The sequence below is a fragment of the Pezoporus wallicus genome, unplaced genomic scaffold (genome assembly GCF_028554395.1).
Source record: "Pezoporus wallicus isolate ANWC-B61680 ecotype Strahan unplaced genomic scaffold, APGP_CSIRO_Pwel_v1 contig_736, whole genome shotgun sequence".
Classification (NCBI taxonomy): Eukaryota; Metazoa; Chordata; class Aves; order Psittaciformes; family Psittacidae; genus Pezoporus; species Pezoporus wallicus.
The window spans coordinates 1,281,990-1,299,083 of NW_026639744.1; the positions used below are offsets into that span (position 1 = coordinate 1,281,990).

Sequence of the window (17,094 nt, forward strand, 5' to 3'; positions counted from 1 at the left end):
TTAAAAGGAGTTGGAGAGGAGGAAAGGAGCAGCAGAGGGGTTGTTAATGGTGTAGGAGCAGCTCTGGGACCCCTTTTAGTTGGCTGACATGGCTAAACCAAGTACTTTTGACACTGTGGCAGAGCAGTTGTTAGGCACGGTGGTATATGGAAATGTTCTGGTTGATTTAGTAAACTCTGCAACATTTTGTTTGGCTTACAGTGTTGTGATAGACTGCCTTCAGATATGGTCAGAGATATGTAATGTGTTGGATTTTAAAAGTAATAATTTCAGTCTCAAAACTGAAATAATATTTTACCCTTCTCTTTTCAGTATGGATTCAATATGGTCATGTCGCATCCACATGCTGTTAATGAAATTGCACTAAGTTTGAACAACAAGAATCCCAGGTACGCTGCACTTGCTTTTAGAGAGTTTAAGAAGTAGGCAAATAAAGAGTACCTAAAGTTTTGCAGGGGTATGTTTATGAATAAACCCATAGCAAAAATCAGAATTCATTCTGAATTGGCTTAAATCTGTGTAATTGTGCAAATAGATGAGCAGTTGCCATCTAGTTTCACAGTCTGAGAGAGCTGGGCGCATTCAGCCTGGAGAAGAGAAGGCTTCAGGGAGACCTTAGAGCAGCTTCCAGTGCCTAAAGGAGCCAGTGAGAAGGCTGGAGAGGGACTTGTAACAAGGGCTTGTAGGGAGATGACAGGAAGAATGGCTTTAAAATGGCAGAGAGAAGATGAGACACTGGCACAGGCTGCCCAGAGAAGCTGTCACTGCCCCATTGCTGGAAGTGTTCAAGGCCAGGTTGGACAGGGCTTTGAGCGACCTGGTTTAGTGAAAGGTGTCCCTGCCCGTGGCAGGGTGTTTAGAACTGGGTGATCTTTAAGGTCCCTTCCAGTCTAAACCTTTGTATGGTTCTATGACTCATAGAATCACAGAATCAGAATAGTTAGGGTTGGAAAGGACCTTAAGATCATCAGGTGAAAGTTTGGTGCTTAAGCATTCCAGCAATATTGCAGTGCAAAGCAGATCTTGCTGATAATGAGCAGCTTAGCATGGGATTTTCCTGAAGAGTAGGAAAATCTTTACAGAATTTTGTCTAAAAGTTCCTTAGGTCTGAAATTTTTCGTTCTGTATTGGGTTGCTGTTCAGCCACAGCAGTGATGTTGTAATTGTGCAGGGGAAATGATGGCTGCGAAGCTATGTCCCCTCTTTTCCCCCACACATCTGTGACCCTGGCAGCCACTTCCAGCAAAGCCTGGAGCCAAGAACCTCTTGCATGTCTAATGAAACCAAATCTGACGTACTGATGTTTGCAAGGAAAGGTAAAACTAGAAGATGAAACAAAACTAAAGAGCACTATATATGTGTGTGTGTATCTATATATCCTTTGCATTGGTTGTCTGCTTGTCTTTCACTGCTTGAAATTTTGTCCTGATGGAAGCAGGTATTTCCTTCCTTTCTTTCATTTAGCCCTAAGTCAGCAAGCCTAGGAGCCTAGGCATGGGATAAATGGGAAGGGTATAGGAAATTTATTGTTTTTATCAATTTTGGTGTCCTGTGCCTGGAAATCATGATCAAGAGAGCCGGAGTTTTAATTTTTCGAAGAAGTGGGTTATATAAATTTCTGTTTATAAAAGAAAAATTCCTTTCAAATCTGGCTGAAGACAAAACGTAATGTTATTGCTGTTCCAAACTGATTTCTTTTTTGTTTTAGCCCCATCATAATTCTTGAAGAAACCTGAGGTTTGATTGCTTAGGGTTGGTTGGGGTATGCAAAAAGGGACGCAGCAGCTCTGAGAGATGCTGCAGAGGTGATCCCATTCCCAGACCATTCATGCTGCTAGCTGAGTGCTGCAGGATTTAGCAGGCCAGGTGAATGATGACTGTAGGGACTCCCTCTTCTCTGGTTGTGCCCATATGGATGCCACAGACACAGCTGTACCTGTCCACTCCCTGTCTCCACCCCAGATGTGTGGGCAGCTGCTGAGTGAATGCTCTGGGTAGCACCAGAGACCTGGGCATCCCCTGAGTGCACTGCCCACAGATATCACCCTCCCCTCTCTCCACACACACAGCTCCTAGCCTGCCGTTGGAGGGGATAAGATCTGTAGTAAGAGCTCCTTGATGCTATCTGAAAGAGCTTGAGTTTTCTTCTTGTGGCAGGAAAAAAAAAAGGATGAGTAAGAATTGAAAACTATACATTTAAAATTTCCTAGGAAAATGAACATTTTATCTGGTTTCCAAAGATAACCTTGACACTTTGAGAGCCAAAAGGTATTTCTTTTTCTGTAACATCTGGTTTGAGTAAATGCTTTAGCATGAGACTAATTTCATGTGTCTGCATGATTTTACTACCTGCTCAAAGCTCATCTGGCCATAAAGTCCAGTTGGTGCTTTTGCCTTACGTGAACCCTGTAAGAAAATACTGGGGATGGTTTATATTAGGGTTACACTGAGTCTGTTGCATGCTTTTCTCTCAGTACTCTGTTGTCTTCCCTCATTAATATGCCTGTGTTGTTTTCCCTCATTAATAGTGCTGCAGTCAATGAGTTGCCCAGATTTCTCATTCAAGAGGGGAAAGACATGCTAAGGCATCTATATTTACTGCAGTGAACCATGTCTTTTTTTTTTTTTAATGGCTATCAATAATACAAATTGTAGAAAATAATTCAGATTTGTATCAGGAGAAATACAGATTTGAATTATAAGCACATTCATTAAAAACTGGGCTTAGTGAAATGGGCTGTGTTGCCGTGAAGACTAATGGCTGATGTGTGGTGATCCTGGCTTGTGTAAAACTGCCTTCTCTTTGGGTTTGTGCAGGCGAACTCCCTGGGAGAACAAGCTATCAAAGGCTGATGTTGTTTGCCTTTACCAGAGTTATGCAACTGCCTTTGGTTTGCTTGAATTTCCACAAATGCAGTTTGTGATTTAAAGTTTTGCATGTTTTTAGTAGCATTAAACTGGGGCAAAGCTGCATGATCCTGGGAGAGTCAAAATGCCCTGGATGATGCATCTTGCAGGTTTACTAGTTTTTGGAGATTTAAAAATACACAGGATGTAAATCATGTCTCCCTATATCTCCACATCTGTTTCCAGCAGGTAGAAAGAAGGTGGTTCAGCACATGATGATCATTGACAGTTACTGTTTTGTTTCTTCACAGGACAAAGGCCCTTGTCTTAGAACTTCTAGCAGCTGTTTGCCTTGTCAGAGGAGGACATGAAATCATTTTATCGGCGTTCGATAACTTTAAGGAGGTACTTTATTCTGCTTTATTAGAATTTGGTGTGTGTTGATAGTCCTCTTACTATTGGCTATGGTTTTCTCATTCAGCTAGATTTCCTAGAGTAAAGACTTTCCAATACCGTAGATTTTCCTTAAGTCACTTTGATTTGCAAAGAAGTAGACAGTGGTGTCAGTGCCATCATTTTGTTCATGTTTGGGTGTAAGAGCCATAATCCCAACAAGATGAATCCAGACTGTGAATTGCTCCCTTTACATTTTGGTCAGTCAAGCTGTGTTCCTGAAGTGAAAAATTGATGAAGGTCTTGAGAGTTTTACTCCAATTCTTATATCTCTGAAACAACCAGGAATGGTGTATAAGGTCTCCCATTTTCAGAGGTGTTTACAGAAGCTCTTGAAACCCAAACCTCCTGGTTTTACTATCAGTAGGAATTTTATTTGTGAATAAACTACAAAATCAAGTCTCTGTGATGGAACACTGACTGCTGAAATCAATACAGGTATTCCAGTTCCCTCAAGTGGGGGACAGAAACGTGTCATTCATAGGTGTATATGTTCAAGTGTATCACGTTTGCATACAGTAGTTGGTGGGATTTGAGAACATTGTATGAAGGTTCAGAAGCACTAGTGGGGGAATCAAGCCCTAGAAAGCTGCTGTTATAGTTTATTTTGGATATTGGTTATATGTGTGAATATATTATCAAAGAAAAAAATGGATCTAGACTTTCCAGCTCAAAAATTGTTAAGACTTGATGAGTCCTGACTGGACTGTGTATAAACATGTAGCATGTTTTTCCTTAATGCCGCTGTTCCTTTAAGTGGGTTAATGCAGATGATCAACAAGCCAAGTTGTTATTTTTTTTGCTTTTTTTTTGTTTGGGGAATTATTTCTGGTTGGGAGATACCAATCTCTGATTTACATTCCCTGTAAATAATTGCATGTTGTAGACAATTAGCTTTGTTTCTGAGGTGCTCATCATTATACAGAGCCAAAACAAAAGGTCTGAAGTAATCTCCAGTGCAGGCCTGTTGTAGAAACCTCAGCTTTGCAAGACTAGAGCTGTCCTAGCTGTGTTGTGTGTGCAGAGCTACTGAAGGAGAGAGGTAAATGGGAATGGCACAGCTGCTGGGGAGGCTTCCCCAGCTGTGAAGTAGAAGTTGAGCTGGAAGTGTTTGTTGTGTGACCATGTACAAAGTTTTGCTTCTGGGCTATACCAGTGGGAGGGATGGTCAGAACATGGAAATAAGACATTCTGCTTCCAGCTGGGGAAAGGTCTTCAGTCCTGTAGTGCAGCAGAGAACTGGAACTTGTAGTTTGGTTCTTTAGTTTATTCATCTGTAGCCTTGGGCAAGCTGCCAGTATCTTATTCTTTGCACCTTTCTGAAATGAGGGAATCACGGAAGCAAATGCAGATGAGGTTGTTAAGAAGAACAACTGGGTAATATGAGAGAAGTGCTTTAAATGGGGAAAGTGCTGTAAATATGCAAGGTACAATGCTGTTATTCCAGTCTTAAATTCTTCTGGCAATATACTATAGAAGAAATATGACTCATTAGGGAGGATGGTGTGAGGGATTACTGATAAACTGGGCAAAACACCACTGCTTGAGATGGTCTGTAAGCCTCATTAAATAGGCCCTTCACATATCACAGGGAAGGATGTATACAGTCCCATTTACTTTCCTGCCTTCCTGATGTCTTTAGTGAAGTTTTTCTCTGTCATCTCTCTTTTCTCCTGCTGACATTCAAAAGTTCCTATGTAAAACATTCAGTTTATCTGCCATTATTTACTTATTCCATTCCTGTTTGTGCTTGATCAAGTTGTTTGCTATAGCAGAACTGTTGGATGTTGCAGGTGAAGTGAGTTTGCAAGAAGGGGATTTCACTTTTCTTAATTCTGCATTTAGCTGTTCTTTGTATCTAATTATGCTGTTGTTGGATGTTGCAGGTGAAGCGAGTATGCAAGAAGGGGATTTCACTTTTTCTCAATTCTGCATTTAGCTGTTCTTTGTATCTAATTGTGCTGTTGTTTTCCAGTTTCCTCCTAGGCAAGTTTTCAGTAATGGTTTCAAGTTTTCATGTTTATAACTCATTCAACTGGTATATTGAGAATCTCTCAGTTGCTGACATATAAAGTACTCCGGGTTAGATTTCTAGCAGTATACTTCCAATTTAAATTGCTGTAAGCTCAGTAATATTTGTGTGGCTTCTGTAACTATGCGTTGCAGGGCTGCATAACTTTTCTGTGGTCTTTCATCAGGCACTGTGTGAGTATTTAGGACAGATTAGACTTGTTGAACTAGATCTGTGCCACTCTATCTCCTTGCCATAAAATAACTTCAAAAGAAACCTGAACTCCTGCCTTACACTTACCCTGTAATAAAGTCAGTAGGGAAAACAGGATATTTTGGACCAAATTCTGCTCTCATTTACATTAGGTTGAACATCAAATATTTCATCAAGCTTTGAGCTTTGCTCTGATGTAAATGAGAACAGAATGTGGTTCTCAGGGTCTGACTGAGCTGGAAAACCACGGTTGATATGAATCTTGTCAAGAATTCTTTTTGAAAATGACTTTTCATTTGAAAATGTTTTTACAGGCCAGTCTTGTTCTACTTGGGCCCAAATGGAGGACGGTTTGTTTTGTTAAGCTGTCTCTTGAAAATTGTTCTTGTCCAGTTCCTTCACCTGAAATCACTGATTCTTGTGCTCGGGTTGTTTCTCTTTGCAGGGGACTTGGCTCTGCACATTACAGATATAGCTCGGTGCTCGCTTTTCAGTACAGGGTTAAGATCATGTTGTACAAGTCATTTCTGAAAACAGAGACATGGGGCTATTAGGAAGCCACCAAGAAGGTACAACAAACAAGAAGCTTGAGATGGAATTGAATAAAGCTGAATTCAACAGGGGAAAAAAAATACAGAACCATTGTTACTGACAGGGAATAGAGACCAGGTTAGGGAAGGAGCTTCACGTAGTTGCACTGGCGGCAGGAAAAGTGAGACCCGTGTTTCAGGCCAGTGAGTGGCAGAGCTGTTGAATACATTTGTTTATTAATTTTGCCAAAAGGCAGGAAGCAGTTACAATGAAATCTGTGTCTGTTGTACAGAATGAATCGAGAGTTTCAAGGGACATACCAGTTCTCATCTGTCTTTGTATTGTGTTGTGTAATGTTGAAGGAGTTTGCATGTGGATAGTACAAGCAGAGGATGGTTCAGCTCATTCTTTCCTAGTGCACATGTCTGCTTTCTGCTCCACGTTTTGGAAGTATTTGTCATTAACAGAAAAGCAGCTTCCAGATCTATGAGAGAGAGATGCCCCAAATGTACTCACACCTTCTGGGTTTGGTTGTTCCTTACAGAGCAGTGCTGACGTTGGTTGAATCATGCTCAGTTTCCAGCTTGAATTCAGCTCTATCCATTTTCAGGAAGTCTTGTGCTATATGGGAAAGAAAGTTCAAATTAACCTGCAAAGACCCTGACACTATGTGTCCCTGAGTAAGGTGGATTTTTACACTATCCCACGTTTCTCTTTTGAAGATGTTATTTTCATAACTCTCATCATTTTTGAAGTCTAGGTGCTTCTTAGCCTCTATGTGACAATAAGCCTCAGCTGCTTGGCCAAGTTTGTACTTGTGGGATGGTCAGGTCTTGCTTGTGAGGAGCTTGATTAGCCAGGAAGCCAGTAGAAGTTTTGGGTTAGCTGCAGCTGTTCTGGGTGTCATCAGGCCTCAAACAGCTTCTGAGCTGTTCCAGAGCATTGGGGTGGTGCTGGAGGCTGTTGCTCAGCCCCATTGCCAGGAGCAGGACTGCCTTTGACTACTGCAAGTGGCTTTGAGCGTGCTCCAGCTGCCTGCATTCTGCACCTGGGAAACTTCCTTTTTTGGAGAGATGCTGGACTGAATTCTGCTGTATTTATTGCAAATAGTTGAAGTTACTGTGCCACAGGTAACGCATAACTTGCAGGTGTTTGCTATTCCCTTATCTTTTTGACCCTTTGTGGCCTGCTGTTGGTTCTGTTTGCAGCCACTTCTTATTCCCAGCACCTTGCGCTGAAGGCAAACACTGCTTGAGGTGGGGTATTGCAGCCTTGACTGGCTGAGCTCCTCAGCATAGCCACAACCCCTGCCTTTACCCACTTGCCAGTGGGCTTCCTCAGCAGTGTCTTGGCCCTTTGTGCTTGTTTCCATGGATTTGTGAGAACTGGCTACACGTTTTTATCCAAGTTGCCTCAGATTTGTGTCACAGGACAAGCAAATGCATTTCAGCAGAATGCCAGGGGAAGAAAGGAGAGCAGAGTTAGCTGCAAGACAGCTTTAGAGGAGCTCCAAGAGTCACAGACCAGATGCTAAGAGCTTGTGCCCCACTTAAATTGAAACAGGCTCAGGGCACTGTTGGAAAATAAAATGTATTTTCCTAATGCTTATTCAGAGTGGTTAATTCATTTTAATAGTGTGATTGCTTGTGTGGGAACACAGAGAATTAAGCTGGTCTTTTACCACCAAGAATAAACCTTTGTTTTACCATTATTTCATTGCTTACTCCCCTTACTGTTTCCTGGAAATGCTGCTTGGAATTTGCAGAGGTGCACTACTGGAGCTTAGGCATGATTGTGTCCTGGTAAATCTGTCCGTGGCCATCAGAAATGGCGAGAGCCAGCATGATGCAAGTGTGTGGTTTCTCACACTCCCTTCTGCTTACTTCACATAGATGTGGCATAGAGACAGTGCTGCTTAAACCACAGCATAACCATGAGGTGGTAACTCACTCAGAACCCAGAATGAGCATTGTTCAAAGCTGCCCTTGGTGTCCGTTTACTGACATCTTGCCATAATCAAACTGCTTTTGTTCATAGCTGCCTTGTCAAGGAAGGATGTTTTTGTGTTGATGAGATGCTACAGGTTGAGAAGATCTTTTAATCACCACTGCCATGGACTGGATACTTCTAATATATAACTTGTATGCCAAGAGCAAAATACTCAGGAAATGTTTGACTGAAATTGATATTGGTTGGAAGATAAAAAAGATTTTACATAGCTGACAAAAAAGTGTATGAGGATAACCAAACCTGCTATTCTTGTGTCAAAATTTCTGTGGTGAGATAAAGGTGTCTGCCGTAGGTTGAAAACCCAGGCACTTCCCATCCGAGAGTGCAGCTGTAATCCCAGTCAGCTGAACCCTGCCAGGTCTTGGTCCAGGAAACAATGTATGGGAAAATTCATCTTTCTACCTGGCTGGCATTTTGAATTGGGGGAAAATAAAAATGTAACAAGCTGCTGAAGGGGGAAGTTTCAGCACACTGCAGATGTGTGTGGCTTGACTTCATCAGTGGGATAATAAATGGCTGATTACTGACTGTCCCCATCTGCAAGGCAGGGGAGGAATCCCCATAGGCGGGTGTCTCCTGAGGCACAGAAATCATGTGGACAGGTTATGAAGTAGGTGAGAACATCCAGAAATAGAAGTAACACAAAAGTTTTAGTTCAACAGAATTAAGGCTTGTTGAGGCTATGAGTGTTTTCCAACTCACTTACGGCCTTGCTTCAAAATTGAATTTTTTTGTGGCATTTCTAGTTAGCTGTTTTATTTACATGATTTACATGGTTTTCATTTACTGGAAGCATAGCAGCCAATAAATGAATAGCTTCAATAGGTTTACAGATATGTTGAAAAAAATCATAACCCAACAGCACTAATGCAGTTGCATAATGAAAACAAAGAAGTTTTGGGTTGTTTTGCAAATATTTATTTCCTCATCTTTAGTTAAGATCTGAAAATGACAGTTTCTGAATATACTTCACAGCACTCTGGACTAACATTTAAAGGAGGACAATCTTAGATCCTTAGGCAGCTTTTTGTTAATCTCCATTTTAGATATAGCAAAGTTTACTTTCACTACAACTCAGTATTTCTGGGAGAAGACCAGAGGACTCTTCCACTTCCATTTTTTTTTTTTATAAGCACAATAGTAGTTTTTAAATTAATCCGAACTGAGGAGGCAAAAGAATTGACTGGGATCTGTAGTGAGACAGAAAGCCAGTCAGAAATAATCTTGGCTGTCTGCAGCAAACACTTCCTTACTTTGGCTCTTGTCCAGCAAAAGAGTTAAATTGCTTATTATACAAGCATATACCAGAATAATTGAATTCAGTAAGGTGAGTGTAAGCACTGTTTTTGCTCCAAGACCAAAAGAAATGCCAAAAAATACATTGGAATTCAGGCAATCAAAAAATTTTGGGAAATCTCATCATCTGGTGGTTATTCCAGCATCTGAACTTCCCTAGGTGCTGGGGAGAGAAGAGCTGACCTAACTTGTTGGAGACCAGGGGATGAGAGAGGAGCTGGGTCTGGCACGATGGTGCTCCCTCTTGTTCTCACATCAGTTAAATTGACTTGCATGTTTGCTGCTCTAAAATATCTGACAGGTGAGAAGAACTGTGATCCCATCACACATCACCCAGTTGTGACTATTAATGCTGAATTTACAGAGGTCATCTGTAAGCCAATTCAGAGGGTTCATCTGAATTGCTGGGCAACACCCTGAAGGCGTGGCAAATGAACCTCATTGTTTACCTCCGCCTGTTTTCACTCTGGCAAAGTGAGACAATATTGTTCACCCCTTAATTTTCACAATGCTTAATTCAAAGTCAGATTTATCTTATTTGAATGATGAATGGCAGCACTGAAAACAGCAGTTCTGAATTATTCTTACCAGCCATTACAATAACTCAGTACTAGAAGAAACTGTAAGTGCTGGAAAATGTAAATGCATTTGTTATCTTCTGCACTGCAGTATTTTGAGAGTGTCTTAACCCCGCTGGTAGAGAAGTAAAGGGCATTTTAACCTAGTAAGTATTAAATAACTGTTTACTTAACCAGTAACTTATGGGAAAACTCATTTTTTGTTCTTCAGCAAACTGCAAAAATGTCAGCATGGTCAGCCCAAACAAAGTGTTCCTGTGGAGTGCTGCTTGCCGGTGGTGGGATCTGCTGATCACAGTGGGCTGTTGTGGGGGAGAGAAAGACAGCATTGTCCCTCCAGACAAAGGAGCACAGACAGGAGAAAAGGTTCACAAAGGGTCCCATGAATATTTTTGGGTTGTGTATACATCAGCCTGTTTATAACACCACAGCCAGTATGGGCCATGTTCATCTACACAGTGCATATTTGCTATGAAATTGTGCTGGTACTTCTTGCTGTTACAGAACTCAAAAGTTATTGAAGGAGGAGAGAGCAGCTTAAAACAACCTTTGGGCAACACATAGGTAGTCATTTTAACATCTGCACTGACAGAAAATGTCCTGTGTAGCAAAGCCTTTCCTAAGGTCTAGGTATTTTAAGGGGTTTGTTTTCCCTGCCTTGAGATCACTGTTAACTGCCTTTGCCATGCCAGAACATATTCACCTCAAGTGTAAATACAGCCAAAATGATTTAATTTTCTGTATGGAATTTGGGATGTGGAGAAGAGAGCAGTCTGGCAGCTGCATCTCGTAGTGTGCGTTCTGTACTGTTGGCCAGCAGGCTGCAGCTCCAAAGCCTTAAATACTGCTGGTGTTTGCTGCCATCTCCGTATTGAGCATGCTGTATTTGCTTGTGGTGAGGTTAGGAGCTGCATTCTCCAGCAAGATGAAGTGGTGCTTTGTGTTGTTAGATAGCTGTTTGAGGTAGGAGGACAATGGACATGCTTTGGTCAGCCTGCATTTTCACTTTCTGCCTGACACTGCACACGAAAACATCTTCAGTTTTTCCAAAATACCCTTGTTGTCTTTTGCTGTCTGTCCATGTTGCCTTTTTGGAGCATCTTACAGTAATACAGCCATGTGAGCAGGAGCAATGCAAGGATTGTCATAGTTGGACTTTGCTTTTGGGTGGTCTGGATGTGAGCTGTATGACCTGAGCTGCATGCCAGGTGGATATGGATATAATTGTCACTAAATTTTTGTAATGGTTCTTTTTACCTTCTTATAGGATTGTATTTTACCTTCGTAATAGATCTGTGATGGGTTTACTTTGTTAGCACCCAAAGCCTTTCCAGAGAAAGGACCCATCGTGGGTGGTTTTCCATAAGGCCACATTGTTCTTCTAGAATGACATGGGCTTAATGCAACCTAAAAAGTTTTTTCACAGTGTAAGTAGAGACAGAAGGTTTATTTATAGCTGTGATAACCCATTTAATCTTGCTTCTTCACCGAATAATGCTAATAAAAGAAAGATCAGCCTTTCTTAGTCCCAGCCATGCTTTCAAATGACAGACCCTGGAAATTAATTCAAATATAAATGGCAACATATGGTTTTATGTGGTGGGATTTGATTTCAGCATTCATCTTGGTTTTTGGCCAATTTTCAGGCTGTAGGCTTCATCTATAGTCTCACTCTCTTTAATCTTCCAGGATAAATTATATCATTTCATGAAAGGCAGTTCGCTGTCTATGGAAGTGCACTGACTCATCCGATGATAGTGTGAAATAGCTGCAAGTATCCACTGAAAGCCGCAGGTTGTTGTTGCTTTTCTTCTTGCTATAAGCTCCTGTATTCCAGCTAGCCAGGGCTGCTTGCATTCCTGGATCAGCAGTTCTCTGCTGAGGCTGTATCACTTCAGGTTGCTCCTTGATTTAATTAATCAGCCATAAATGGCTTGTAGTTGTTTATATCAGCTTTCCTCATCCATGTGGAATGGTTTACATTAGAAATCAGTCCTTTTGGCTTTTATTGTTGAGTGATTGCGTGCACCATTGTTATGTTTCTTTCCACAATACATGATTTTGTTCAAATAATTTTCTCTGAAATGGGTACAAGAGAGATGCTATTGTTTAGAGCTCAAAGTTGAGATGAACCTACTTTATTCTTTCTTGATGCTGATTTTTAACTGTTTTGTGGGGAGGGGAGAGTATGGAGAGTGCTGGCAGAGCTTGCAGTGGGTCTAACTGAAATACCGTTCCATTTACTATGGTAGGAAAAAAAGTGGCCTGGGATGATAACGTAAGGATAAGTGCACCTAAGCAGCCCATGATGCAAGAGGAGATGGTTGCTGGGGTTTGCTTTGAGCAAGGGTTGGATCAAGCCCAGCGTATGCCTCCAAAATCAAATTATATCAGTGGGCAGCTGCTGCCTTTGATCCCTACAGTGCCAGTAGGTTCCTGAAACCCAGCCAGATTCTAGTTTTCTCTGGCTCTTGCTGACAGAGGCTGGTCTTTTCTGAGTTTCGTCTCTTTCCCTCCTGAAGGGTGTTTTGCTCCTGCGTGGAAGCATGTGTGTCTTGGCAGGGACATATGCCACAGCAAAGCTGTATGCAGCTGCATGCCTGCAGGCTATACCCTGCCCGGATCACTTTCGGTGGGCCCTGAGTAAGAATGTGCCTGGTAGGGCATTCGTGGTGGGAGTAGGTCACATTGCTGCATGTTCAAGGAACTTGAGTTTCTTCAAGACAAAATGATACCTGGTCATGGATGCAGAGAGTAGGGGAGACGGATGGGATGCCAACAGGCACTGGTGATATCTGGTGTGGAGATGCTCTGGATGAGCTAAGTGCACTCATCCCACCTCATGCTTTTAACTGCATGCTTGTGAAACCAGGGTAGCCATGCCAAAATGCTCATGATGGTCTCCCTTCTCCCTGTTTTTCCAAGGGTGCTCCTGGCCACTTTGGATTTGAGTTTGGACATTTGGTAGCTTTGCAGAGCCTAAGACTCTTCACCAGAGTCTTAAGCTACCTGCTGAAAAGCGCAGCACACTGGAAGGCTGGGGCAAGGGCTGGCTCGCTTGCTCTCAGTTTCTGCTGAAGTTGCTCTGTTGGGAGTCTGCATGCAGTGTTTGGGCTTTGATATCCCAGTGAGGTGATTCCTGACACTGCAGGGAGGCTTTGCAAGCATTAAGAGGAAAAGCTCAAGATTAAACTGAAAATTTGCATCCCGAAGCTGAATGGCAGTGGCTCTCCAAACTCCCCCATCCTTTCCATGTCCCAGGCCCCCCATCTCTGTTAGGCAGAGACAGGTCGTGCATGCTTCACCCCTTGCACAGCTGCAGGCTAGGTAATACAAAAGAGACTTGCTCCATCCAAGAGTGGGTCTGTCTTGGCTCCATTTTACTCTGTCTTAGACCTTAATGTGTGTTTTATGAGCCATGAAGAACAGCCCCTGTGAAGGTGTTTAAACTTTCAAAACCACTTTCATGGCATAGACTGCAGAGAGACCAGAGTCCTTTGGGTTTAAGATCATGATAATTTGCTTGACCAGCAAGTGTAATCTGTTTTTCATGAGGGTGCATGCTTTGTTATTTGTGTTTATTCTACATTGTGTGTCTTTAAGGTTAAGTTGGACACATTTAAACACAACTTCAGGAAGTGTTTGTGTGCGACTTCAGCACCCTCCTAGCAGGAGCTATGTGAGTAGGGGTTGTGGAGCCCACACAGAGCCCATTAGTTGCAACTTGAGGGATTATAGCCATGAATATTGATGGTAATGTTATCAGATAGTTCATCATAACCAGCGTCCCTGTGCTCTCACAGAGATCCAGTGGCAGAATTCCCATTGACATCAGGTACTGACCACAAATACCTGAATAATAACACAGTTGTGGCAATTTTGCTTAGGAACGACAGAAGTCGTATCACATACACCACAAGTATGTTTTATTCGGTTGTAACAGCAGAAGCATGGCAAGAAGTCACTCAACAAGCCATTTCTTGCAGGACTTTGCAAATCTTGTGATTAGCTCAGTTCAGGTGCTGCTAAACTCTGACTTCAGTGAGGTCTGCTCGGTGCCTTAAACTTTGTGAACTATAGGATAGATATAGTTACAAGGAGGAAGGTGATACAGGAATAGTAATAATAATGCGTACTTTGTAAAGTTTTGGGAGTATGTAGAAACCCTAGTTGGGAATTTGGTTTCCTTGTGGAGGGCACAAACATAGAAATATGTACAAAGAACTGGTACCTGCCCCAGAGAGGACAGCTTCTAAAGAAGCAGCAAACAGTGCTTTCTCTTATCCCTAATTACCATCCACTGGCTAATATATAACAACTGGGCCACGATCTGGTTGTTAAGGAAAACAGCAGCTGATGTCTAGAGGGGTGTGCTGCTCAGAGGCCAGTCAACCCTAACTAGACAGCCTGGGTTGGAGGTCTCACTGCTGTGTCCCTTGCTCCTGGTCAGTATCTCCCAGTGCTCCTGGGACATTTCAGTGAAATCTGGTTGAGGAAGGAAGGAGCCCCTTGGGCTCACTGAGGGTTTTGTTCCTAAGTAGAAGGGAAGTCTCAGTTCTCCAGATGACTCTTTTTCAGGACCTTTAAGAGCAAAATGGCTTCTTTCAGAGCTCCTTCTGTCTGTCTGTAAGCAGCCAGCATCTAAGGAGGGTGAAGCTGGGAGCAGCATTGAACACTGTTAGTGCACGGATGTGCCTACCCAGGCAGTTACCACTTTGTTCAGAAGAGCATGCCTGTGCTCTTCCTGAATTCATTGCTCAGTTTGACCGGAAAATCCAGCAGGTGAGAAAAGTCAACTCATGGTGCAGGGTATGAGGGAGCTCTCAGTGAATTTGGGAACATGTGGAACACTTTACATTTCTCCCATCGTGTTGCATCTGACCATGCTGGGGCAGCTGTGTGTGGGGCAGCTCCCTGCACTGGCTCCTAGACCTACAGCTTAGGTGTTTGGAGTAGTCCGTTTGTGTCTGGACAGAAAAAATATCCCAAATGATGCACCACAGAGGGAGGAGTTGCTGTTGCTAAGTAGAGAGAATGGGGGATGGATGCACCTCCTGGTGCTCATCTCTGCTCCCTTCTGCTTTCTGACTTAATGTCTTGTGATTTTGGTGTGGATTACTCTAGGTCAATTGTGTGCTGAGAAAAGTAGGACTAAGCCAGAGAAGCTACTGGGAAGTAGTAAGATTTAACAATATCCTGCTTTATCTTAGATCTTATTTCTCCCTCCAATTGCTTGTGTTTTCTGCCAACACCCCTGTATTACAGCTCTGTAATTCTGACCAGCTGATAGTTACGCTGATGTATTTCACTCCCTGTTTAGCTGGTGAAAATTTTCTGGTTTTCCTCCCAGTAGTTTGGTCATCTTCTTAAAATATATTGCAGTGGAAAGGCAGTCTGAAGTGTGAGGGAGGCCAAGTCTTCCTGTGACATAGCCTAGTGCAACTATTTATGTTTGTACCATCAGTGAGTATAATTAAATTTTGTAGAGGAAAAGATACAAAGGTTTATAATTGTACCTGACCTGTTAGAGAGATTTTGAGCAAGGAGATGGTGTTTGCTTTTTAAACATTTTTCATGGTCTCTCTTGCAAGCTGTAGTTTAACACATGGTGATTCTTTTGTAGGTGTGTGGAGAGAAACAGCGCTTTGAGAAGCTGATGGAGCACTTCCGAAATGAAGACAACAATATAGACTTCATGGTGAGCGCTATTTATCACCAGGAAACTTTGGTTTTAGTGTGTACTATGTCTGGTCATGCTGTCATAGGCAGAGATGTATCTGTCTTCTTGTCCTTAGCCTAAAATTAACACAGTAAAATGTTTTTATATTCCAATCTATATAATGTACGTTTCATTTTTAGCTTCTGTTCAATTTAATTGTCTTCAAGACATGCCTTGTACCATACTGAAGGTAAGAGGAGAGCAGCCTCTTGGTCATGTGTGCTATTTGTCTGTGGCAAAGCAGCAGCTTCTGCAATATCAAGATATGTATTCTGTCTGTGTGCCAGCATCCTCAGAGTCACAGACAGGGAAGTGTGGGAGAGACTCACTGCAGCTGCTGTCTGTCCTTATCTGCTGATAAATATAGCATTAGTTTGCACCACTTTTAGTTCTTCAGTGTTCATATGCATGATTATTCACCAAATCCACTTCCCCTGGAGCACAAGAGGGAACAGCGAGAGAGGAAGCTCTGGCTGGCACCCACAAACACCAGTGCCAGCTTGCATGTTGGCGTTGCGTGAAAGGCACAGGTTGTGACAGTGAGGATGAGCCAGCTGCTTATGTGTCTGGTATCAAAAATACTTCTGTATCCATTTTTTTTAAAGTCTAAGTCATGTCAGAAGTGTGAGAAATTTAAGTCCTATTCTTAATTAGAAAACAAATGCTGGCATAGTCAGTGCAACCTCCCTTATGCTGCTCATGCTCAGTGCCTCAGATTTGATGTGATCCTCTTCTGAGGTGAGAGCAAAGCAGGAGGGCTTTCCACCCGGAAGCCTCTGTTAAACATCTGTGACACTTCATCCTGTTTTACTGCTGAGCTTTGTGTTAAAGACCTCCTTCTGCCAGAAATTAGGCATTAAAGCGTCCAGTGTGGTGCTTCCTACAGGCTTTGTACACTCCAGTGTCAGTGTCTTGCAGCCCTGATGGCCAGGGCAGGCTCACACCCTTGAAGGGACAGCAGAATAAAAAGGAGATGGTATGAGTAAGATAGAATGGTCTCTTTCTTCTATTTAAAAAAAAAAAAAAAAAAAAAAAGTTAGTGATCCTTGCAATTTTACTCGATTTAGCAAGCTGCTGTCAGTAACTCTGACACATTACAGTTGGTTTTGTTCCTTGTTACCACAGTCCCAGTAAGGACATGTTGGTAGTCACAGTATACATTAAGTATTCCCAGATGTGCATACCGTTTAGTCTATAATGTAGCAGAAAGATTTGTCAGTTCTCAACATCCACTCTTAGTCATTTCTCCCATGCTCACAGAGAGGGGTAATCATATTTGGTGAGTGGGAGAATAGTACAGCTTGGAGCAGCCTGGAAGCAAGAGGATGGCAGCAGCCTGCAGCCAGCTACCTTGCTGTGAGCCTTTTAAAAAATAAAATAATCCTTCATTGTTGTTTAAAATATTAATTAAGAGTATTGTAAGGCTATACAAGGCA

At 42.3% G+C, this 17,094-nt stretch overlaps 1 protein-coding gene across 11 annotated transcripts in view; it reads left to right on the forward strand.

Moving 5' to 3' along the window:
• FMNL2 (formin like 2) overlaps positions 1-17,094 on the forward strand; it is a 145,348-nt gene that overhangs the window by 105,578 nt on the left and 22,676 nt on the right. For all 11 annotated transcript variants that reach the window (XM_057415693.1, XM_057415692.1, XM_057415695.1 and 8 more), the window contains 3 exons: positions 313-389; positions 3,159-3,252; positions 15,563-15,637. In XM_057415693.1, the coding sequence (XP_057271676.1) occupies positions 313-389; positions 3,159-3,252; positions 15,563-15,637 (246 nt within the window). The remainder of the gene's footprint in view (positions 1-312; positions 390-3,158; positions 3,253-15,562; positions 15,638-17,094) is intronic.